This window comes from Moschus berezovskii, chromosome 6 (assembly GCF_049115385.1).
Source record: "Moschus berezovskii isolate FMDL1 chromosome 6, NW_MosBer_1.0, whole genome shotgun sequence".
Taxonomy (NCBI): Eukaryota; Metazoa; Chordata; class Mammalia; order Artiodactyla; family Moschidae; genus Moschus; species Moschus berezovskii.
In genome coordinates this window covers 45,097,554-45,123,581 of record NC_142465.1, presented here as the reverse complement: position 1 = coordinate 45,123,581, position 26,028 = coordinate 45,097,554, and the positions used below count along the sequence as shown (strand labels likewise).

Here is a 26,028-nt window from a genome sequence, read left to right as displayed (position 1 = left end):
ATCCATTGTGTCAGTGATGCCATCAACCATCTCATCCTCTGTTGTTCCCTTTTCCTCCCACCTTCAATCTTTCCCCAAATCAGGGTCCTTTCCAGCGAGTCAGTTTTAGGCATCAGGTGGCCAAAGTATTGGAGCTTCAGCTTCAGCATCAGTTCTCCAATGAACATTCAGGACTGATTTCCTTTAGGATGGACTGGTTGGATCCCCTTGCTGTCCAAACCATTCAATAGCACAATAATCACGGCAAACCATTCAGTATCACAGTAATCCAAGTCTGTGCCCTGAACACCAATGCAGAAGAAGCTAAAGTTGAATGGTTCTATGAAAACCTACAAGACTTTCTAGAACTAACACCAAAAAAAGATGTCCTTTTCATCACAGGGGAATGGAATGCAAAAGTAGGAAGTCAAGAGATACCTGGAGAAACAGGCAAGTTTAGCGTTGTAGTACAAAATGAAGCTGGGGAAAGGCTATCAGAGGCTTGCCAAGAGAACATACGGGTCATAGCAGATTCCTCTTCCAACAGCACAAGAGATGACTCTACACATGGACATCACCAGATGGTCAATACTGAAATCCGACTGATAACACTCTTTGCAGCCAAAGGTGGAGAAGCTCTATATAATCAGGAAAAACAAGACTGGGAACTGACTGTGGCTCAGATCTTGAACTCCTTATTGCCAAACTCGAACCTAAATTGAAGAAAGAGGGGAAACCGCTAGGCCATTCAGATATGACCTAGGTCAAACACCTTACAGTTATACAGTGGAAGTGGCAAACAGATTCAAGGGATAAGATCTGATAGACAGAGTGCCTGAAGAAGTATGCACAGATTCATAACATTGTACAGGTGATAGTGATCAAAACTATCCTCAAGAAAAAGAAATACAACAATGGTTGTCTGAGGAGGCCTTACAAATAACTGTGAAAAGAAGAGAAGTGAAAGGCAAAGGAGACAAGGAAAGATATATCCATGTGAATGCAGATTTCCAAAGACTAGCAAGAAATAAAAAAGCCTTCCTCCCTGATCAATGCAAAGAAGTAGAGGAAAACAATAGAATGGGAAAGACTAGAGATCTCTTCAAGAAACTTAGAGGTACCAAGGGAACATTTCATGCAAAGATGGGCACAATAAATGACAGAAATGGCATTGACCTACAGAAGCAGAAGATATTAAGAAGACCTGGCAAGAATACACAGAAGAACTAGAAAAAAAAAGATCTTAATGGCCCAGATAACACAATGGTGTGATCACTCACCTAGAGCCAGACATCTTGGAGTGCGAAGTCAAGTGGGCCTTACCTGCCTCCTGGAAATCTGTGTTCAGGTGAAGAAGCAACAGTTAGAATTGGAAATGGGACAATGGACTGGTTCCAAATTGGGAAAGGAGTATGTCAAAGCTGTATATTGTCACCCTGCTTATTTAACTTATATGCAGAGTACATCATGTGAAATTCCAGGCTTGTTGAAGCACATGCTGGAATCAAGATTGCCAGAAGAAACATCCATACCCTCAGATATGGAGATGACACCACCTTTATGGCAGAAAGCAAAGAGAAACTAAAGAGTCTCTTGATGAAGGTGAAAGAGGAGAGTGAGAAAGCTGGTTTAGAACTCAGCATTCAGAATACAAAGATCATGGTATCCAGTTCCATCACTTGATGGCAAAAAATGGTAAAACAGTGGAAATAGTGACAGACTTTATTTTCTTGGGCTCCAAGATCACTGCAGATGGTGACTGCAGCCATGAAATTAAAAGACGCTTGCTCCTTGGAAGAAAGTCTGTGATAAAGCTAGACAGAATATTAAATAAAAAGCAGAGACATTACTTTCCAACAGAAGTCTGTTAGTCAAAGCTATGGTTTTTCCAAGTCATGTATGGATATGAGATTTGGATCATAAAGAAGGCTAAGTGTGAAAGAATCGATGCTCTTGAACTGTGTTGTTGGAGAAGACTCTGGAGTGCAAGGAGATCAAACGAGTCAATCCTAAAGGAAATCAGTCTTGAATATTCATTGGAAGGACTGATTATGAAGCTCCAATATTTTGCCCACATGGAGCGAAAATGTGACTCATTAGAAAAGCCCCTGTTGCTGTGAAAGACTGGGCAGGAGAAGGGGATGACAGAGGACGAGATGGTTGAATGGCATTACCGACTCAATGGACAGGAATTTGAGCAAGGTCCGGGAAATCGTGAAGGACAGGGAAGCCTGGCCTGCTGCAGTCCATGGAGTTGCAAAAAGAGGGACACGACTGAGTGACTGAACAACAACAAATGTAGTTTTTTGATCAAATAATGTAGTGATAAGAATCCATGATACAGCATTCTTAATATGTACAAAAAATTAGGTTCAAGGATGCACATTAAATATTGTTCATAATGACAAAAAATTAGGGGAAAAATCTAAATATTTCCCAAAGAAACTATTCAAATTAATAATAAATTGATATATTCATACACTATAATGCTTTGCAATCACTGAGAGAAAAGCACCTTGCAAATCCAAATGTCCAGAGATAGAATGTATTTTTAAGGGGAAAAAAAAGCAGAGAACAGTGTTTCTTTTATTAATAGTATTGGTGAAAACACAGTTGGGATATGGTAGCCATAAATTTTGAATATGAGAATAGTATGTCCGGAAAAAAAAATCCAGAAATGGATTCTCTGATTGCCTTTGGGGACCTTGGAACTAATGAGAGATGATTAGATTCCATGTTTTGTCTTTAGTCAGTCTCATGCCAACAACCTGCTTAACTTTAATCTTTGTTTTCTGATGGAAAGGAATTGAGGACCCTTTGAAGATATGAGGGGAGGTTTATATTCATTGTATTCTTTTGGGTCTGTATGAAATTTTTTACAAGTACTGACAAATCTTTCCTAATATTGCAGGGCATAGCCTTAATTTTTTTGACAGCTGGTCTGAGTAAAAAAAATTTTGAATTCAAAGCTTTAAAGTATTTTCCAGGTAGTACTTGACTGAATTATGTACACATGTTGTAATGTGAGCTATAAGAGTAATATTTGAAGAAAATTTCCAGGATATATTTAGGACAATGAGAACTATGTCAACTTATTTGTTCATTATAACACTTAATATAGAATTCAGTAAAATAGCAAGTTAATTTTGAAATTTTATCAAATTTCTTAGTAGAATGAATCACTTTTCAAATAGTTTATAAAAATAAGAATATCATTTATTATCTTCTGTGTCCTAAGTATTATTCTAAAAACTTTATGTGCATGATTTTCTTTAATTTTTTCTGCAATCCTGTGCTGTGTGTACTGATGTTTTCACTTCCCGATTAGGACTCTGACACTCAGGCAGCTTGTACAACTTGCAAGCAGCTTGAACACAGGACTGTCAGGCTTCCAAGTCCAGGCCCCTTCATGAGTCAAGTTAGTTTTATAATGGTTCAGTTTTGTCACCTACATGAAAACTTTGTGTAAATTTTTATGACTTTAAAAAAATTTAAGTTTATTACCTGCTACTTTATAGAATGATTGTTAAGTGACTTGAAAGTAAGAATAAAAATTTCACTTACCAGTATGAAACTATATAAGTAACTTTGATATGTTTATATTTGTGTAATTACTGATTTCTAAGAAGTTGATATATCTTTATTTTTAGATATAGGATCCACCCTGGCAAGGATGGTGCTCAGATATCAGATGAAAAGTTCTGTGGAGGAAGGAGCTGGCTCAGGCAGCAATGGAAATTTTTCTGAAGAAATTGTTGATAAATTTGATGAGTGGACCTTCATTCCTGAGTCTTACATTGACAGTGTGTTTAGTCAAAGTGATGACCTGGATAGTGAAGGTGACTATTTAAAAAAATTGCTCCCTTTGTGCTTTAATATATATATATATACACACACACACACTCTGGCATGGAACAATGGAAATTGAGTCAAAAACCTGATTTATTTCATTTGGAAAAACTTGAGAAAAACTGTATTCATTAGTTAATGCTTACTGTTACTTAACCATTATATCTGTACATTTTTAAGTGTTATTGTACTCCCCCAAATCAGTGAATGGTGGCTATTGCAGTGAAAACACTGACTCAGACTTGAATTGTTTTTCATATTCCATCACTGCCTAGAACCTTTTTTGGTTTGTGTAAACCTGTTACCCTTATTAAAGGTCGTGTTGCTAACCTTCCAGGATTATTTATAGGAATTTGGAAAAATGTATGTGAAGTGTCTGAGAGAGTGCTTGCAAATGGGAAGTATATTATAAATATTTTTAGGTTTATTAGAATTAAAAATAATATTTTAATAACTCATGAAATAAATATTGACGTGACAAGATATTAATGACAGTGATTAATGCTGACATTTAACATAATGTAGTTTGGTAAAAATGAGATGAGGTGATTTTTTAAAAATAGTATGATTAGTATGATTGAAAACTTTGGGTGATAGAATAAACATATTTGAGAAGGCGATAAGTAAGGATTATTCCAAAAATTTCATGTTTCAAGTTCAAGTATTTTTAGAAACCAACTTTATTGAGACATAATTAGCATAAAGTAAAATATGCACATTTTAAGTGTATGTTTTCATTTATAGATCCATGTAATCATCACCACTGTTATGCAACATTTCTGTCATCCAAAAAAGTCTTTTTACACGCCTCTTCATAAAAACCGGCTCCCTACCACTGGTCTGCTTTCTGTCACAGTATACTAGATTAGTGTTTTCTCAACTTTCATATAAATAGGATATCTGCTTATCTCTGGCTGTTTTCTAAAGTGGTTATACCATATTATACTCCCATCAGCAATATACGAAATAATTCTAGCTTCTCTAAATGTTCATCACATATTGTATGTCAGTTTAATTTTAGTTCTACTGAGGGTGTAGTATTAGCACATTTGGGCTCAAGTTTCATTTCCCTGAAAACTACTGATATTGAGATTATTTTCATGTTCTTATTGACCATTCATATATTTTCTTTGCAAAGTGTCTGTTCAGATCATTGTTAATTTTTAGTTGTATTATTGTCTTATTATGTTATTATAAGAGTTCTTTATATATACTTAGTAGAATTCCTTTGACAGATATATGAACTATAAATATTTTCTATCAGTTATAGCTTGTCTTTTTTATTTATTGATATTTTTCAAAGAGCAGAATTGTTAACTTTTAAAAACTGCAGTGTTTCAGTTTTTTCTTTTTTGATTTGTGTTGTTTTTATATCATTTAAGAAATCTTTTCCTATCTCAAATTTGTGAATATTTTCTCCTGTGTTTTCTTATAGAAGTATGAAAATCTTAGCTTTTACCTTTAGGTCTATAATCCATTTTAAGTTAATTTTGGTATATAGTATTAGAGAAGAATTGACATTTACTTTTTTCCACATAGATATTCAGTTGTTTTAACATAATTTGTTGAATATAGTTTATTTCATTGTTGAGTTAATGGCGTGTTTGTTTAATTTAGTTGACCATATAGATGTTGTTCTATTTATGCATTCTTTATTCTGTGCAATTGATTTAGATCATTATCCAAAGCCACATTCTCTTGACTACTTTAGCTTAATACCTGGTCTTAAAATCTGGTAGTATAAGTTCTCTGGTGGTATTCTTTTTGAAAATTGTTCTTATTATACTAGTTTGTTTGCATTTCCATATATTACATTTTGAATCAATTAATTTTATTCTGGGATTTTTATTAGAATTAAATCTACATTTAATATAAAATTAATGTATAAATAGTATATTATTGTTATATAATACAGAATTAACATCAATAAAAATTTCTTTAGATTAAATATATAAATAAATGAGAGAACTGATGTTTTAATGAGTCTTCTGAGATATAAATGTAGTATTTATTTCTGTTTATTTGTATTTAAATTTCTCCCTCCAGTGTTTTTTATTGCATGTTTTTTGATGCTATTGTAAATAGTATTGTTTTTAAATTCATTTCCAATAATTCATTCACAGCTGATTTATAGAAATGTGGTTGATTTATTTGTACATTAATGTATTCTATGGGCTTGCAAAACTCATGATTTCTAACAGTTTTTTGTTGACTCCATAGATTTTTTCTATGTTCACAATAATGCCTTTTGCTATAAAAGACTTGTTTCTTCCATTCTAATCTGTCTTTTAAAATGTTTCCATGTCCTGTTGCACTGCTAGGATCTTTAGTATTATGTTGAATAGAAGTGGTAAGAGTAGGCATTGTTCCCTGGTTTCCAAACTTAGAGTGAAAGCATTCAGTGTCTCATCATTAAGTATGATGTTATCTTTTTTTTTTTTAATAGATACTCTTCATCAAGTTGAGGAAGCTCATTTCTGCTAATTAGTTGCTGAGACTTTTTATCTTAATGGGTGTTGGAAAATGCTTTTCTGCATTTGTTGCAATGGGCATATTTTCTCCCTTTATTCTGTTATTTAGTTTATTACCATAATTTTCTCATGTTAAACCAAACTTGTTTTTCTGGGATACATCTCACTTGGTTATGGTGTGTTATTCTTCAAAATATTATTTTATATGATTTTCTAAAATTTCATTAAGGATATTACGTCTGTGAAGGATATTGGTCTATAGTTTTGTTTCCTTGAGAGTAATGCTAGCTTCTTGAATTGAAAATTGCTCCTGACTCCACTGTTTTCTGAAAGGCTTTTTTTAGGAGAGGTCTTGCTCTTAAATGTTTAGTAGAATTCATTAGTAAAGCCTTGTATTTTAGGAATGTATTTTTGGTGCGGAGAGGGAATATTTTTAATTATAAAAGTAATCAATTTATGGTTATTTTAATTTTCTAGTATTTCTTTTCTCAGTTTTTATAATTTGAAACTTCCAAGAAATCTGTCCTCTTTATATGTTACCAGTTTGTTTAATGATATTTATAATAATTCTTATCCTGTTAATATTTATATGATCGTTAGTAATATCTGATCTTTAATCCTTGACATTGATAGTTTTTGTCTTTCTTTTTTTCCCTTCTTCAGTTTCACTTAAGATTTATCAATTTTATTGGTCTTTTTCAAAGAATTAGGTTTTTGCTTCATTTGTTTTCCTTTCTGTCCATAACTCTGCTCTGCAACTCCCATCTAAGTTAGTCTCCATGAACACTGATCTCCATTTCCTCATCTCAAGAAGGCCACTAGGCTTTATTTAAATTCCTTTTCACTGCCCATAGCTCTTAAGTTGCCTACAGGCAGGAAGCTAGGGAGCCTGAAAGGTTCACATAATTTGTTTTCATTCTTTCAGGGATTACACAGTCCTACTCTGTTTGCAATGGAAAGCCACTCCAGTACTCTTGCCTAGAAAATCCCATGGATGGAGTAGCCTGGTGGGCTGCAGTCCATGGGGTCGCTAAGGGTCGGACACGACTGAGCGACTTCACTTTCACTTTTCACTTTCATGCATTGGAGAAGGAAATGGCAACCCACTCCAGTGTTCTTGCCTGGAGAATCCCAGGGACGGGGGAGCCTGGTGGGCTTCCGTCTTTGGGGTCACACAGAGTTGGACATGACTGAAGTGACTTAGAAGAAGAAGAATAAGAACTCTGTCTGCAGCCCAATATCTCTGTGTGTGTGTGTGTGTGTGTGTGGGAGGTCAGTCACTCAGTTGTATCCGACCCTGTGACCCCATGGATTGTAGCCCACCAGGCTCCTCTGTCCGTGGAATTTTCCAGACAAGAATACTGGAATGGGTTGCCATTTCCTACTCCAGGGGATTGAACCCATGTCTTTTGCATCTCCTGCATTGGCAGGCACCACCTGGGAAGCCCGAAGGAAGTTTGGTCAAGGAGCCTTAGGCATCCAACTGATTCTAGAACACTTCTAAGTTAGCCTGTTGTTTGGTAGCTAAGTTGTGTCTCGTTCTTTTGTGACCCCGTGGACTGTAGCCCACCAGGCTCCTTTGTCTGTGGGATTTCCCAGGCAATAATACTGGAGTAGGTTGTCATTCCCTTTTCCAGGGGATCTTCCCAACCCAGGGATCAAACCCACATCTCCTGCTTTGGCAGGCAGATTCTTTACCACTAAGCTACTGGGAAGCCCATGTCTGAAACCAATTATTTTTTAAAAATTGCCCAACTTTTTAGTTATTTGTTGTGGGGAGGTTAAGTTCAGTGTTTGTTATACATCAGGGCTGAAAGGAGAATTCTCTTTAAGTGTTTTTAAATAAAGGATAATATCAGAAATGCAATTGTAAAACAAATTGATTGTTGCTTAGGTAAATTTTACAATTTGTTTTGACACAGATTTTGTGCTTCAAAGATAAAGGGTGATAGAATTTAAAATAGCATGGATTTCAAAAGTGGCTCTACATTCAGTTCAGTTCAGTTCAGTCGCTCAGTCGTGTCCGACTCTCCGCGACCCCATGAATCACAGAATGCCAGGCCTCCCTGTCCATCACCAACCCCCGGAGCTCACTCAAACTCATGTCCACAGAGTCGGTGATGCCATCCAGCCATCTCATTCTCGGTCGTCCCCATCTTCTCCCGCCCCCAACCTTTCCCAGCATCAGAGTCTTTTCCAGTGAGTCAACTCGTCGCATGAGGTGGCCAAAGTATTGCAGTTTCAGCTTCAGCATTAGCATTGATCCTTATTTTCTTGAAAGTCCATAATTTTAAAAGCAATTCTCACCTCTCTCTCAAAACAATACTGCCAACTAAACTCATTGGTCAACAAAAGAGTCCGAAACGCAGTACTTGGATGCAATCTTAAAAACGACAGAATGATTTCTGTTCGTTTCCAAGGCAAACCATTCAATATTACAGTAATCCAGACCTATGCCCCAACCAGTAACACTGAATAAGCTGAAGTTGAACGGTTCTATGAAGACCTACAAGACCTTTTAGAACTAACACCCAAAAAAGATGTCCTTTTCATTATAGGGGACTGGAATGCAAAAGTAGGAAGTCAAGAAACACCTGGAGTAACAGGCAAATTTGGCCTTGGAGCATGGAATGAAGCAGGGCAAAGGCTAATAGAGTTTTGTCAAGAGAACGCACTGGTCATAGCAAACACCCTCTTCCAAAACACAAGAGAAGACTCTACACATGTACATCAGCAGATGGTCAACACCGAAATCAGACTGATTATATTCTTTGGAGCCAAAGATGGAGAATCTGTATACAGTTAGCAAAAACAAGACCAGGAGCTGACTGTGGCTCAGATCATGAAGTCCTTATTGCCAAATTCAGACTTAAATTGAAGAAAGTAGGGAAAACCATTAGACCATTCAGATATGACCTAAATCAAATCCCTTATGATTATACAGTGGAAGTGAGGAATAGATTTAAGGGACTAGATCTGATAGATAGAGTGCCTGATGAACTCTGGACGGAGGTTCGTGACATTGTACAGGAGACAGGGACCAAGACCATCCCCATGGAAAAGAAATGCAAAAAAGCAAAATGGCTGTCTGAGGAGGCCTTACAAATAGCTGTGAAAAGAAGAGAAGCGAAAAGCAAAGGAGAAAAGGAAAGATATAAGCATCTGAATGCAGAGTTCCAAAGAATAGCAAGGAGAGATAAGAAAGCCTTCCTCAGTGATCAATGCAAAGAAATAGAGGAAAACAACAGAATGGGAAAAGCAAGAGATCTCTTCAAGAAACTTAGAGATTCCAAGGGAACGTTTCATGCAAAGATGGGCTCGATAAAGGACAGAAATGGTATGGACCTAACAGAAGCAGAAGATATTAAGAAGAGGTGGCAAGAATACACAGAAGAACTGTACAAAAAAGATCTTCACAACCAAGATAGTCACGATAACGTGATCACTGACCTAGAGCCAGACATCTTGAAATGTGAAATCAAGTGGGTCTTAGAAAGCGTCACTATGAACAAAGCTAGTGGAGGTGATGGAATTCCAGTTGAGCTATTTCAAATCTTGAAAGATGATGCTGTGAAAGTGCTGCACGCAATATGCCAGCAAATTTGGGAAACTCAGCAGTGGCCACAGGACTGGAAAAGGTCAGTCTTCATTCCAATCCCAAAGAAAGGCAATGCCAAAGAATGCTCAAACTACCGCACAATTGCACTCATCTCACACGCTAATAAAGTCATGCTCAACATTCTCCAAGCCAGGCTTCAGCAATATGTGAACCGTGAACTCCCAGATGTTCAAGCAGGTATTAGAAAAGGCAGAGGAACCAGAGATCAAATTGCCAACATCCGCTGGATCATGGAGAAAGCAAGAGAGTTCCAGAAGAGCATCTATTTCTGCTTCATTGACTATGCCAAAGCCTTTGACTGTGTGGATCACAATAAACTGTGGAACATTCTGAACGAGATGGGAATACCAGACCACCTGACCTGCCTCTTGAGAAACCTGTATGCAGGTCAGGAAGCAACAGTCAGAACTGGACATGGAACAACAGACTGGTTCCAAATAGGAAAAGGAGTACGTCAAGGCTGTATATTGTCACCTTGCTTATTTAACTTATATGCAGAGTACATCATGAGGAACGCTGGGCTGGATGAAGCACAAGCTGGAATCAAGATTGCTGGGAGAATTATCAATAATCTCAGATATGCAGATGACACTACCCTTATGGCAGAAAGTGAAGAGGAACTCAAAAGCCTCTTGATGAAAGTGAAAGAGGAGAGTGAAAATGTTGGCTTGAAGCTCAACATTCAGAAAACAAAGATCATGGCATCTGGTCCCATCACTTCATGAGAAATAGATGGGGAAACAGTGGAAACAGTGTCAGACTTTATTTTTTGGGCTCCAAAATCACTGCAGATGCTGATTGCAGCCATGAAATTAAAAGACGCTTACTCCTTGGAAGGAAAGTTATGACCAACCTTGATAATATATTAAAAAGCAGAGACATTACTTTGCCAACCAAGGTCCGTCTAGTCAAGGCTATGGTTTTTCCCGTGGTCATGTATGGATGTGAGAGTTGGACTGTGAAGAAAGCTGATCACCGAAGAATTGATGCTTTTAAACTGTGATGTTGGAGAAGACTCTTGAGAGTCCCTTGTACCGCAAGGAGATCCAACCAGTCCATTCTAAGGGAGATCGATCCTGGGTGTTCATTGGAGGGACTGATGCTGAAGCTGAAACTGCAATACTTTGGCCACCTCATGCGACGAGTTGACTCACTGGAAAAGACTCTGATGCTGGGAAAGGTTGGGGGCGGGAGAATAAGGGGACGACCGAGAATGAGATGGCTGGATGGCATCACCGACTCTGTGGACATGAGTTTGAGTGAACTCTGGGAGTTGGTGATGGACAGGGAGGCCTGGAGTGCTGTGATTCATGGGGTCGCGGAGAGTCGGACATGACTGAGCAACTGAACTGAACTGAACTGAACTGAAACTCATTGTATTTATTTTAATGTCATTTCATATATTAAACTGCACAATGTGTAATTAAATGAAAATGTACTTAAACTTGCTGGATGTTAGAGTGTGATTCCCATATTTAACACAAGGTTTGAAAAATTTCTAAGAAAAATTCAGAGAAACAGAAAAGAATAACACTGATCAGATTTATGTATAAACTTTCTCTGCTTCCATGTATTAATTTTAGCACTTGTAACTGTACTACCTCTTTTTTACTTGGCTTTTTCCTGCCATACTGTGAGCTCGCTTAAGGCCTGGATGACTTTTCCTGTTTCTCTTTATCCTGCATTTACTCAGCTTCTAGTCTTGTGACAACCATTCAATAAATAGTTGTGGATGAAAAGAATGTTGAATTTGAAAATGAAAAGTCAGCCTAGTTTATATTTTCTACTTTAAAGATGTTACAAAAGGAATTGGGTAAATTCCATTCATGAAAATGTGCTTAAAAATGTTTTGTGATTGAACTATGATGCTAGCATCTTATGATTAGGTCAGCATTTTTTACTTGCCTTTATGTTATTGTTTAAAAATAGGAAGTGAAGGCTCATTTCTTGTGAAAAAGAAATCAAATTCAATTAGCGTAGGAGAATTTTACCGAGATCCTGCCTTGCAGCGTTGCTCACCAAATTTGGAAAGACATTCCAGTTCATTGGTAAGTTATATTGTAAAAACTGTAGTTAAATATTATATATCTTGTTTTACATTCTTTTAATAACTGAAATTGTGTGTCAAAGCTAGATACAGAAATTCCCTAATGTGTGAAAGTGCTCTCTCTCTATGTATATGAAAGTGAAAGTGAAAATTGCTCAGTCGTGTCTGATTCTTTGCGATCCCATGGACTATACAGTCCATGGAATTCTCTAGGTCAGAATACTGGAGTGGGTAGCCTTTCTCTTTTCCAGGGGATCTTCCCAACCCAGGTATTGAACCGAGGTCTCTCATATTGCAGGTAGATTCTTTACCAGCTAAGCCAGTATATATATATATATATAAATATATATATATAATACACACATACACATGTGTACACACACATGTGTGTGTGTGTCTGTGCGTACATGCGTGCATATGCTATTTTGAATTTATGTTTGTAGACTTTTGAGCATATCTGGGGCATATATGTGCTCTGTACACTTTGAAATGGTTATATTCTTTTTTCTTTGTGGAGCATCATGTCTGTGGAGCACAGAGTAGGTCTCTGTCTTATGGTGTGGCTTGGTTCCATGAATACTTTAGCTATTAATAATAATAACCTTACAGTGGTAGTCGCTTAGTTGCTAAATTGTGTTCGAGTCTTGCAACCCTATGGACTGTAACCCGCCTGGCTCCACTGTTCATGATATTTCCCAGGCAAGAATATTAGAGTGGGTTGCCATTTCATTTTCCAGGGGATTTTCCTGACCCAGGGATTGAACCAGGGTCTCCTGCATTGCAGGAGGATTCTTTACCAACTGAGCCACCAGGGAAGCCCAGTAATCTTATAGTGACTCCTAAAGAAATCAGTTAGGAAAATGTTCTCTTTGCTCTAAACAGTGATGGTAATTTTATTATAAATGTTTATTTGTTTAATAGGGACCCATTTTTGATCATGAAGATTTAATAAAGAGAAAAAGAAAAATATTTTCATCAGACGATTCACTCAGTAAGTAGTTGAAAGTAAGCATGAATAAATAGATATTTTGAGCAGAATATACCACTTTGTTAAATTTCCTCCGATTATTCAAATTTTCTTGGTACCAATTTCATCATACGTAACCTTCAAATTTTATTTACCTAGTGATTCCATAGAAATCATTCTGTAGAAAAATGAAAGTGAAAGTGAAGTCGCTTAGTCGTGTCTGGCTTTGCGACCCCATGGACTGTAGCCTATCAGGCTCCTCTGTCTATTGGATTTTCTAGGCAAGAATACTAGAGTGGTATTGCCATTTCCTTCTGCAGGAAATCTTCCTAACCCAGGGATTGAACCTGGGTCTCCTGCATTGTAGGCAGATGCTTCACCAACTGAGCCACTAGGGAACACAACTATAAATTTAAAATTTAAGCTTTCATGGTGTTATGCCAGACACTTTTTATCCTTCCTGCTGTTTTCCTAAAATATAAATAAAACCCTCCACCAGTGCCACTCTTACTGTTCTTCTCTAGATCTGTTGTTTTTTATGCTACTTAAACTACCCGATTTAATATTTATTATTTACTTTCATGTCTGACACTGGGATAAAAGTTCATAGTTTGGTTTTCTATTCCAGTGCCTTGAAGAGAAGCTGACACTGGTAGATGATCAATAAGCATTTACGGAGTAAAGTTAAATTACTTACTTATATCTCCATTGTTTGTTTTTGACAAAAGGAGCATCAAAATTCCAGTCCCATATGAGGCATTCAGAGAGCATTTCTTCCCTGCCTTCTGAGAGAGAATATATTACATCATTAGACCTTTCAGCAAATGAACTAAGAGATGTTGATGCCCTGAGCCAGAACTCCTGTATAAGTGGTCATTTGGAGCATCTTGAAAAGCTGGAGCTTCACCAGAACGCACTCACAAGTTTTCCACAGCAACTATGTGAAGTAAATTTAATTTATCTTTATATTTCTCAGGATATTTCAAGAGCATCTACATTTGTATCTAAGTTGTATGCTTAAATCTTTAAAAAGAAGGTTCTACTTTTGTGTCTTTGGACAGTAGTTCCTCCATTGTTCAGGTTGTCACACAAGTATCTTAGTTTATGTGGTCTTTCAGATGCATCTTTGGGGGCAGACAGTGGAAATGGAAATCTGATTAAAAAGGAATTCTAGGTTCTGTCCTGATGATTCATGGTATGTATTAAAGCCTGGCAAGGTTGCATGTTGATTATGCCTTCAATTATTTAATTCTAGTAAGACAACTTAAACTGTTTAAATTAAATTAGATCTGGTTTGATGGACTTGACTTTCTTCAGCTACCAACTGTATGACAGTAAGAACATATTGCTTCAACTGCTCTAGGCCCTCATTTTCTTGTCTGCAAAACAAAGAGGCTCAACTAAACTATCCACAAGGCATTAATCAAGTTTTAAAATTATATGCACCTTAAAAATTGATTTTTATGCTCAAGATTCCTATTTTATAGCAATTAAATTTTAAAGTAATCTGCTGATAGGGTAGTTCTCTGACTATTATGTTCTTCATTTTTATGTACTATAGATTAGAATTCAAAGAAGATATGCTTACAAATTAAAATGATCATAATACTAACTTTTAAATTATTAAACGAATTCTTGGATTGAACTTCAAAGTTTGATAATGGATTATATGTTTTTTAAAAACTAATTTTGTTGCAAGGGCATTTCCCCTTTTTCTAACTTATAAAATTTACCATAATTTTGACACTTTAAAAGCAGAATTGTATGGTTTTTAAATATATTGAAGTGATATCTTTCCCTTAAAGTTTATGTATCTGAAGAGAGAGAAGAAAGAAAGGTGATCCCTACCCCCACCACAGTGTCTAAAATATGGCCCCTCTCTATCCTTTTACCTGATTAAATCTTCCAAGTTACAGGGGCTCATTGAGATCCAATCTCCAGGCTAGTTTGGATACCAACTGGTTTACATTTCCGTGGCACCCACTCTTTTTCCTCCAATGCTCACACTATAAATTTGAATCCAAGGTATATTGTCCTCACTAAGTTATAAACTCCTTGAGAACAGAAACTATTTCAGCGTGTTCATGTCTACCCTTTCATGTCTACCCTCAGTGCCTAGTAAGTATAGTAGAGGCTGTATAGATAATTACTGAAGTAATTTGTGAAGAAACTAATGACTGACACTTGGCTGACTGTCAATAAATATTTACTAAAGAGTAATTTCATGGCTGCAATCAGCATCCGGAGTGATTTTGGAGCCCCCCAAAATAAAGTCTGACACTGTTTCCACTGTTTCCCCATCTGTTTCCCATGAAGTGATGCGACCAGATGCCATGATCTTAGTTTTCTGAATGTTGAACTTCAAGACAACTTTTTCACTCTCCTCTTTCACTTTCATCAATAGGTTTTTAGTTACTCTTCACTTTCTGCCCTAAGGGTGATTGCAGCCATGAAATTAAAAGATGCTTACTCCTTGGAAAGAAAGTTATGACGAACCTAGATAGCATATTAAAAAGCAGAGACATTACTTTGCCAACAAAGGTCCATCTAGTCAAGTCTGTGGTTTTTCCAGTGGTCATGCATGGATGTGAAAGTTGGACTGTGAAGAAAGCTGATCGCCGAAGAATTGATGCTTTTGAACTGTGGTGTTGGAGAAGACTCTTGAGAATCCCTTGGACTGCAAGGAGATCCAGCCAGTCCATCCTAAAGGAGATCAATCCTGGGTGTTCATTGGAAGGACTGATGCTGAAGCTGAAACTGCAATACTTTGGCCACCTCATGCGAAGAGTTGACTCACTGGAAAAGACTCTGATGCTGGGAGGGATTGGGGGCAGGAGGAGAAGGGGACGAAAGAGAATGAGATGGCTGGATGGCATCACCGACTCGATGGACATGAGTTTGAGTGAACTCTTGGAATTGGTGATGGACTGGGAGGCCTGGCATGCTGCGATTCATGGCGTCACAAAGAGTCGGACATGACTGAGCAACTGAACTGAACTGAAGTAAAGGAAAACTAGAGTTTAGCCTAGCTAAAACAAAGAAAACATGAAGAGAACATGGCATTACATAATAATTATAAATGTCATTTATATATTATACATAATATTTATATTATACATTAGGACATTCAAAGATTCTGTAGTCAGCAAAAACAAGACCTGGAGCTGACTGTGGCTCAGATCATGAACTCCATATTGCAGAATTCAAACTTAAATTGAAGAAAGTAGGGAAAACCACTAGGCCGTTCAGGTATGACCTAAATCAAATCCCTTATGATTATACAGTGGAAGTGACAGACAGATTCAAGGGATTAGATCTGATAGAATGCCTGAAGAACTATTGATGGAGGGGGCAGTGGTCAAAACCATCCCCTAGAAGAAATGCAAGAAGGCCAAAGGGTTGTCTGAGGAGGTCTTATAAATAACAGAAAAGAAGAGAAGCAAAAGGCAAAGGAGAAAACAAAAGATATACCCATCTGAATGCAGAGTTCCAAAGAATAGCAAGGAGAGATAAGAAAGCCTTCCTCAATGAATAATGCAGAGAAGTAGAGGAAAACAATAGAATGGGAAAGACTAGAGATCTCTTCAAGAAAAATAGATACCAAGGGAACAATCATGCAAAGATGGGCTCAATAAAGGACAGAAATGGTAGGGACCCAACAGAAGCAGAAAATATTAAGAAGAGGTGGCAGGAAGACACAGAAGAATTATACAAAAAAGATCTTAATGACCTGGACAAGCATGATGGTGTGATCATTCACCTAGAGCCAAACATCCTGGAGTGTGAAGTCAAATGGGCCTTCGGAAGAATCACTACAAACAAAGCTAGTGGAGGTGATAGAATTCCAGCTGAGCTATTTCAAATTCTAAAAGATGATGCTGTGAAAGTGCTGCATTCAATATGCCGTCAAATTTGGAAAACTCAGCAGTGGCCACAGGACTGGAAAAGGTGTTTTCATTCCAATCCCAAAGCAGGACAATGCCAAAGAATGTTCAAACTACCACACAATTACACTCATTGCACTTGCTAGCAAGCTCATACTCAAAATTTTCCAAGCTAGGCTTCAACAGTATATGAACCAAGAACTTACAGATGTACAAACTGGATTTAGAATAGGCAGAGGAACCAGAGTTCAAATTGCCAATATCCACTGGATCATAGAAAATGCAAGAGAATTCCAGGAAAACATCTGCTTCATTGGCTACACTAAAACTGTTGACTGTGTGAATCACAGCAAACTGGAAAATTCATTTGAAAGAGGAGGTTATAAAATAAAACATGTATTATTACATGACTACTCTATGGTTGCTGCTGCTGCTAAGTCACTTCAGTCATGTCCGACTCTGTGTGACCCCATAGACGGAAGCCCACCAGGCTTCCCCGTCCCTGGGATTGTCCAGGCAAGAACACTGGAGTGGGTTGCCATTTCCTTCTCCAATGTGTGAAAGTGAAAAGTGAAAATGAAGTCGCTCAGTTGTGTCCTACCCTTAGTGACCCCATGGGCTGCAGCCTACCAGGCTCCTCCATCCATGGGATTTTCTAGGCAAGAGTACTGGAGTGGCTTGCCATTGCCTTCTCCGACTCTATGGTTAACTCTTATTTATATGAAAATGTATTTTTATAATATATATTTATATATTTATGTATATAAATTATATACTTTAAGTATATAATTACATAGTTAAGTATAATATTATGACCTCTTCTGTCCTTGGGATTCTCCAAGCGAGATTACTGGAGGGGGTGCCATGCCCTCCTCCAGGGAATCTTCCTAATGCAGGGATTTGACCCTTGTCTGTTACGTCTCCTTCATTGGCAGCAGGTTCTTTACCATTAGTGCCACCTAGTAAGTCCCTAATATAAATAAACACACAATATTTGTATCACATAAATATAATATATGTGTGATATAAATATAAATATAATTATAAATATCATTTATATATTATTCAAATAATGTTTATATTATATAACATTCATACATTATAAATGCTATATAATTTATGATTATAATATGTATTGTATAAATTATAATATATTTATAATTAATTATATATAATATACAAAATAAATGTTTTATATTATATATTATTTTATAATTATGAGATAGTATTATATTTATAATTGTATATATAGCATGTAATATATACATCATTATATATACTATAAATATCTTCTGTTATATAATATATATTGTTTATAACATATAACTTGCTTTTTATATATTTAAAATTCATATATTATGCATAGTTTGTAAAACATGTTTGTCTATAGTACAAATTTAAAAAATTTATATATAATTTATAATATATTTATGATGCCTAATTATATAATTAATATATAATGATATAAATAAATGATAGATTATAAACATTAGGAATATAACAAATATATAATTATTAGTAATATAATAAATAAATAATATATTAAAAATAGAAAATAAACTTTTAAGACAAAATATTTTGTTTGAAAGAAGGGTTTATGAAATAACACTGGTACTATATACATGACTACTTTATGGTTCAGTTCAGTTCAGTTCAGTCGCTCAGTCGTGTCTGACTCTCTGCGACCCCATGAATCACAGCACGCCAGGCCTCCCTGTCCATCACCAACTCCCGGAGTTTACCCAAACTCATGTCCACAGAGTCGGTGATGCCATCCAGCCATCTCACCCTCGGTCGTCCCCTTCTCCTCCCGCCCCCAATCCCTCCCAGCATCAGAGTCTTTTCCAGTGAGTCAACTCGTCGCATGAGGTGGCCAAAGTATTGCAGTTTCAGCTTCAGCATCAGTCCCTCCAATGAACACCCAGGATTGATCTCCCTTAGAATGGACTGGTTGGATTTCCTTGCAGTACAAGGGACTCTCAAGAGTCTTCTCCAACACCACAGTTCAAAAGCATCAATCCTTCAGCGATCAGCTTTCTTCACAGTCCAACTCTCACATCCATACATGACCACGGGAAAAACCATAGCCTTGACTAGACGGACCTTGGTTGGCAAAGTAATGTCTCTGCTTTTTAATATATTATCAAGGTTGGTCATAACTTCCCTTCCAAGGAGTAAGCGTCTTTTAATTTCATGGCTGCAATCAGCATCTGCAGTGATTTTGGAGCCCCCCAAAAATAAAGTCTGACACTGTTTCCACTGTTTTTCCATCTATTTCCCATGAAGTGATGGGACCAGATGCCATGATCTTTGTTTTCTGAATGTTGAGCTTCAAGCCAACCTTCACTCTCCTTTTTCACTTTCATCAAGAGGCTTTTGAGTTCCTCTTCACTTTCTGCCATAAGGGTAGTGTCATCTGCATATCTGAGATTATTGATATTTCTCCCAGCAATCTTGATTCCGTTATATCTTACTTATATTAAAATTTTAAGCAATATGTTAAAGCTAGAGAAAAATATATTCCAAGGATTATGTTGTACTGCTTATTCTTTAAGTCATTTGTACAAGTATTTGTTGGAGCCCATTATTCTTCCATTTTACTCATTACAAGAATAGTTTACCACAAAAGCTGAATTAAACTCTAAACCTTATTTTGTGAACCTGCTTTCACTGTCCACCTATTAATATTTTTCCTTTCTTTACCCATTTTATAGCAGAGCAGATAGGACTAGTGAGTATACTGAAGTTGTCTTGTCGATTGTATTTTCAATTTTTTGGAAAAGTCCTAATGGTTGTAGTTACCAGAGGTATGGATGACAGAAATATTAGCTAGATTTAAGTTTTTCAGATGGTTCATTTAAAAATTTAAAAATTTTGTCTTTTCAGACTCTGAAATGTTTAACACATTTGGATCTGCATAGTAATAAATTGACATCGTTTCCCACTTACTTGTTGAAAATGAATTGTATTGCTAACCTTGATGTCTCTCGAAATGACATTGGGCCCTCAGCAGTTTTGGACCCCGCTGTGAAGTGCCCAACCTTGAAACAGTTTAACTTGTCGTATAATCAGATATCTTCTCTTCCTGAGAACCTTGGTGATGTGGTAGAGAAACTGGAACAGCTCATTTTAGAAGGGTGAGTGTGGAGTTCATTGAAGATGAAAGGGTTGCCTCACATTGAAGTTTCATAAGGTTGACACACAGTGACATTGTTTCCATAGTAATGAGTTTTACATGGTAAAGTGATAAAAAAAACTGAGACAATTCATAATATAGCTTCTATCAGTTGACTTTAAGTTTTTACAATTAATTTAAAAGTTAATAAATGTGCTTTGATGCTACTTTTGAAGATGGAAGCCTGTGAATTTATGCAATTTAATCCTCATCTTGTCTCTTATGACTAGAAATAAGATATCAGAAATATGTTCCCCTTTGAGCCTGAAGGAACTGAAGATTTTAAACCTTAGTAAAAACCACATTTCATCTTTATCAGAGGACTTCCTTGAGACTTGTCCTAAAGTGGAGATTTTAAGTGCCAGAATGAATTTTCTTGGTAAGTGCTTTTTATGAGACTTCTCTTTCCAGTCATTTTGAGTGTTATATGGGTCAAATGGAACAAATAAAAGTAATCACATGAGCCCTGTATGAACATTTTAGGTGGGGATTTAAAGGTGGTGTTTCAGTTAAATATTATGCTAGAGTTTTAAATATAAAGTTTGCAGGTTGGTGATAAAAAGAAATGAGCTGTCAAGCCGTGAAATGTGGAGGGAACTTAAATGCATATTACTAAGTTAAAGAAGCCAATCTGAAAAGATTACACACTGTATAATTTTAACTGCATGACATTTTGGGAAAGGCAAAGCTAACAACCAGCAATTTCCAGGATCTTGGAGTGAGGGAGAGAGTGTTGGCTGTCCATAGAATTCTCCAGGCAAGAATACTGGAGTGGGTAGCTGTTCCCTTCTCCAGTTCTTCCCAACCCAGGGATTGAACTCAGGTCTCCTGCTTTGTGGGTAGATTCTTTACCATCTGAGCCAACAGGGAAACTCAAGAATACTTGAGTGGATGGGCTATCCCTTCTTCAGGGGAATCTTCCCGACCCAGGAATTGAACCGGAGTCTCCTACATTGCAGGTGGATTCTTTACCAGCTCAGCTACCAGGGAAGCCCTGTCAAAGAGTAAACTCTATTGTAAACCAAGAGTGAACTCTGTTGTAAACTGTGGACTTTACTTAATAATATCAACCCATCAGTTATAACAAATATACCAAACTATTCTATTCTAGGGCTTTCCTAGTGACTCAGATGGTAAAGAATCTGCCTGCAATGTGGGAGACCTGGGTTTAATCCCTGGGTTGGGAAGATTCCCTGGAGGAGGGCATGGCAACCCACTCTAGTATTCCTGCATGGAGAATCCCCTTGGGCAGAGGATCCTGGTGGGCTACAGTCCAGGGGGTTGCAAAGAGTCGGACACGACTGAGCAACTAAGCACACAGCACATTCTATTCTAGGTGTTCATAATGGGGAAAAGATGTATGTGTGTGGGCTGGTGGTGGTGAGGGGAAAAGGTGAATATGGGAGAATTTTGTACTTTCCTCTCAATTTTTCTGTAAACCTAAAGCTACTCTAAAAATTAGTCTAGTTTTTAAATTCTAAAATATTAAAAATTATATTATGCTGTTTAACATGCTGTTATTATCATAGGCTAAAATGTCAATATCTTATGAAAAGTGTTGGTCGCTCAGTTGTGTCCAGCTCTTTGTGACCCCATGGACTGTAGCCTACTGGTCTCCTCTGTCCAGGGGATTCTCTAGGCAAAAATACTGGAGTGGGTTGACATTCCCTCCTGAACCCAGGGGTATCTTCCCAACCTAGAGATTGAACCTGGGTCTCCTGCACTGCAAGCAGATTCTTTCCCACTGAGCCACCAGGGAAGCCCAAAACTGTAGTATCTTGGAGTACAAGTAGTCATTAATCTGTGGTTCTGTGATTATACTAAAATTTCAATATGGCTGCCTGAGATGGTTGAAGCAGAAATACTGGGTTTCCTACTGAAATTTGTTCAGCAGTTTTCTGGAGTATATGTGCTATTATTATTTTTTAGAAATCAAATTAATCATTTATAAGTTTTCAAATTAGTTAGCTTAATGTGTTGTTTTCATTGAGCTCTTGCTCTGTTCAAAATATTATTATCACAGACTATATGATTGTCACTTTTGTTAAAAATCCTGGAATACTCTATGTTCTCTTAGCATGTGAGACATCAGGGATTTATGTTCACTTTAGCTTGTCTGCCAATTCTAATATTGAGGAACAAAATTCTTTCATGGTAGTAAATGGGAACTTTCCCCCTATTTTAACTCCTTAATGGAGGCCATACATACCTTGCCACCCACATGCCTGTTCTATACCTGACTTGGTAAAATAATTTTTAATTCTATTAAATAGCAGAATATAGTTTGACTACTTACTTTAAAATATTTTACTTTTATACATTTTTGAGAAACTACTAACAATAAAATCCATATTAATTTACATAGAATTACTTTCCTTCTCTTTCCCTTCCTTTCACCCTTTTGAATATTGACCATGTTCTTACCATGAACCTGAAACTGGGTATAGATTTACTCACTCACTAATGAGCAAAGCAATTCAGACTCTGTCCTTAAGGAACATGTAGTTAAGTTCAGAAGAGGGACAGTAAGTAATGATGGAACAGATGAATGTAATTGTGTATTGTGCTAAGTGCTATGATGATAAGTTTCAAGATGCTATGAGGGTACCTCAAGGGGATTGGATCTACATTGTGGAGATAGGGAAGTGTCTGTGTTTGTTGCATTTAATTGGATCTAGAAAAGAGAGCATCTGAGGGACCCTGAGGCTAGCATATGATCAATATGTCATCTCAGCTGAATCTCACAAAGGTCCTATAGGGTGGGACAAGTATGATCTCTGCTTGACTAATTGAGGAAAGTGAAGTACTGAGATTTTTGTGTGAAATGTTCAGGAACATAGAATTAATTAATTAGTTGTTTCAGGAATCTGCTTTCTTTGCGTGACACAAATTTAATAGTTGTAGAAATGGCCTTGTATTTGGAAAAACACCCTATGGAGGTGATAACCTCAATGGAACCCTAACCATTAAAAACTCCTCTGTGAAATGAAGTTTCAGTTCTTTGATTTTATGAGTCTTTCTCACATAGAATGAGAAAGCTCAGGAATCTCTGAACCTAAAGACTCTTAATTCCTAAGTGAAGAATTACTTCTATTATAGTAATTTATTTTGCTACCAGTACTTTTTGGAAATAGGTAAGGTATAGCATGTACCTTTCTGCTTCTCAGGAAGACAGCTTCTAATGTTCCAGTCATGTCCTGGAACATTTTGACCCTTGAAGATTTTCTTGATAAAGGATAACCCATTTTATTAACCTTGAACATGTTAAGAAATAATTTCTCAAACCACTTTCACAGAATCAGATTTTCAGATCGCTAAACAATCTGAGACTTCATCTGATTTAGGTGCACTTTTACAGGTGACGAAACAGGCAGTATGATTTATTTAGTTTCCAAAATTATGTTCCATAGAATTTTATTCCTTGGAGGTACCTTGTATTAATACTGTATTTCCCTTTTGGAAATTCATAAAATACATCAAAATGTTGACAGCTTTGGAGTGACTTCCCTGGTGGCTCAGGCAATAAAGAGTCTGCCTGCAATGCGGGAGACTTGGGTGTTGACATCTTTGAGATATTTCACTTTATTTTGCCTAATGTTTACCCATTCTCTTAAGATCATATGATCAAAGAATTCTTTTATTGAGTAACATCCATAATTATTCAATGGACTTTCCTGGTGGCTCAGATGGTAAGGAATCTGCCTGCAATGCAGGAGACATGGGTTCAATTCCTGGGTCAGGAAGATATGCTGGAGAAAGGAATGGCAACCCATTCCAGTATACTTACCTGGAAAATGCCATGGACAGAGGAGCCTGGCAGGCTACGTTTCGTGGGGTCAACTGAGCAACTATCACTTTCAATTTCATTTTCATAATTATTCCATAGAATATTCTTTACAAGATGGTGTTAAAGAGAATTTTTATATCATGCTGTGGATTAGTAAAATACTCCAAAATGGTTTTTTAAACTTACTTCAGTAATCTGAATTAACATATAATATATATAGGGCTTCCTAGGTGGTGCTAGTGGTAAAGAACCTATCTGCATTGCAGGAGACAGAAGAGACATGGGTTTGATCCCTGGGTTGGGAAGATTCCCTGGAGGAGGGCATGGCAACCCACTCCATTATTTTTGCCTGAAGAATCCCATGGACAGAGGAGCCTAGCAGGCTACAGTCCATAGGATTGCAAAGAGTAGGACACGATGGAAGATACTTAGCACGCTTGCATGCAAGCATATTATATGTCACATAATATCACACATATTTTGAAATGAATATTCTAATGATTTCTCCTTTGTGCAGACGTTAGAAGAGTTTATATTCAGACACTTGTAGAGCTTTCGGGTTAGAAGATTCTTATAATTATGGTGTATTATTTTAATATTTTGTGGTAGTATTAACTAATTTTAAAAGTAGAACTTTTTATTGTCAGGGTGAGAATGGAAATTAAATTACATGTCAGATCACTGATAGCTGTCTTAGTGTGAAATCTGGTAGAAATCTAGTTAAAGTGATTAAAATGTCCATTAACTCACCTTTATTTTCTCTTAGCTGCTATGCCTTTTTTGCCTTCTTCTATCACAAGCCTAAAATTATCTCAAAACAGATTCACGTGTGTCCCAGAAGCAATTTTACATCTCCCACAGTAAGTTTATTATTTTCATTTTAAAAACCACATGAACTGGAACAGAACTTTCAGAAACTTGGTTTTAACTTAGAGGTATAAATGTAATTGATTTCTAAACCTACTAAGCTTAATGTTTTAAAATCTATGAATGTTTGATTTTTATTAGACAAAAGACCTAAGTTGTTGTTGGACTTTTAAACTCTTATTTTAATGTGTTGTTGCATAGAACTGAATGGTTACATTATTATAATCAAATGAGATTGTACTGCTGTCACTTTAACTTTTAAAATTTCCCTTGCTTTGGGAATTATGTTGCTAAGACACTGTTAACTTTGAAATTATATTTCAGTTATGTTTGAATGACATTTTTGGTGAAAATTTATGTAGTTTCAGGTATTTGGGAATATTTTTAGTTAATTTCATTAAAAATAAAGTTTCCTGTTAACTGCAAATTCAAATATTAAATGGCTTTCAAAGGTGTTGTCATCTTAAATTACTACTCTACTAGTGTTACATATTATAAGCAAAATCCATAAAGGTACGTGTGCGTATATAAACATATACAGGCAAATAATACTTAGTTGTAATTTAGCTGTGGAAGGTGTGGACAGATATATAGTAGTCAATTTAAAACTAGCATTAAAATGTGTGGAACACTGTTCTAACTGCTTAACAGTGGATCATATCTTTAATCTTCCTAATAATCCTATGAACAGCAACAGTAGTTGCTGTTGTCATCTCTACTTTATAATGAGAACACTGTTTCATTAAAGATAGGAAGTAACTTGCCCAAAGTCGCAGTTCAAACCACCACTCTAGTAGCTTGATTTCAGACTCTTAATTCTGACATACAAGCACCTATAGAATATAGATGGTCTTATATTTTAAACATAATACTTTGCTGAAAATGTGTTTGGAGACCACTTATTTATAAAAATTGATTAGGAGATTAGCGTCATAAAGAAAGTTTCTTCCTAGAGAGCTAGAAATTTATACAGCCCCTCATTATACGGAGAGTCGGACACGACTGAGCGACTGAACTGAACTGAACTAATTATACCTTCAGACACCATTTTCAGGCGTACATTTCCAGTGTTCATATGTATTTCTTTAAATTTATTCTCTTGTTTTACAAATGAGCATGTATTTGGCCACCTTTAGGCTCCAAGCTTAGTCTTAAAGCCAAGAGGCATTGCCTTTGAACAACTTGACGATTTTTGGACACACATACATGTCTTACCTTTCATATGGTCAAATTAATTTGATTGCTTTCAACATTTTTATAAGGTAACTAGAGCAAAATCTAATCTACATTTACAAAGTAGAGCAACAATGTTTCTTTATGGATCTGAATCTTGGTCTAGCAGAGCTTAGAATTAATTTATCATGCTTCAAATATGCTTATTGA

The 26,028-nt window shown here is 36.6% G+C and overlaps 1 protein-coding gene across 4 annotated transcripts in view; it reads left to right on the top strand.

The window, feature by feature from the left end:
• The window catches only part of LRRK2 (leucine rich repeat kinase 2), a 210,334-nt gene that overhangs the window by 79,351 nt on the left and 104,955 nt on the right, over positions 1 to 26,028 (top strand). For all 4 annotated transcript variants that reach the window (XM_088836974.1, XM_055396301.2, XM_055396300.2 and 1 more), the window contains 7 exons: positions 3,630 to 3,818; positions 11,848 to 11,966; positions 12,887 to 12,956; positions 13,661 to 13,878; positions 19,703 to 19,953; positions 20,222 to 20,370; positions 24,545 to 24,638. In XM_088836974.1, coding sequence (XP_088693100.1) covers positions 3,630 to 3,818; positions 11,848 to 11,966; positions 12,887 to 12,956; positions 13,661 to 13,878; positions 19,703 to 19,953; positions 20,222 to 20,370; positions 24,545 to 24,638 — 1,090 coding nt within the window. The remainder of the gene's footprint in view (positions 1 to 3,629; positions 3,819 to 11,847; positions 11,967 to 12,886; positions 12,957 to 13,660; positions 13,879 to 19,702; positions 19,954 to 20,221; positions 20,371 to 24,544; positions 24,639 to 26,028) is intronic.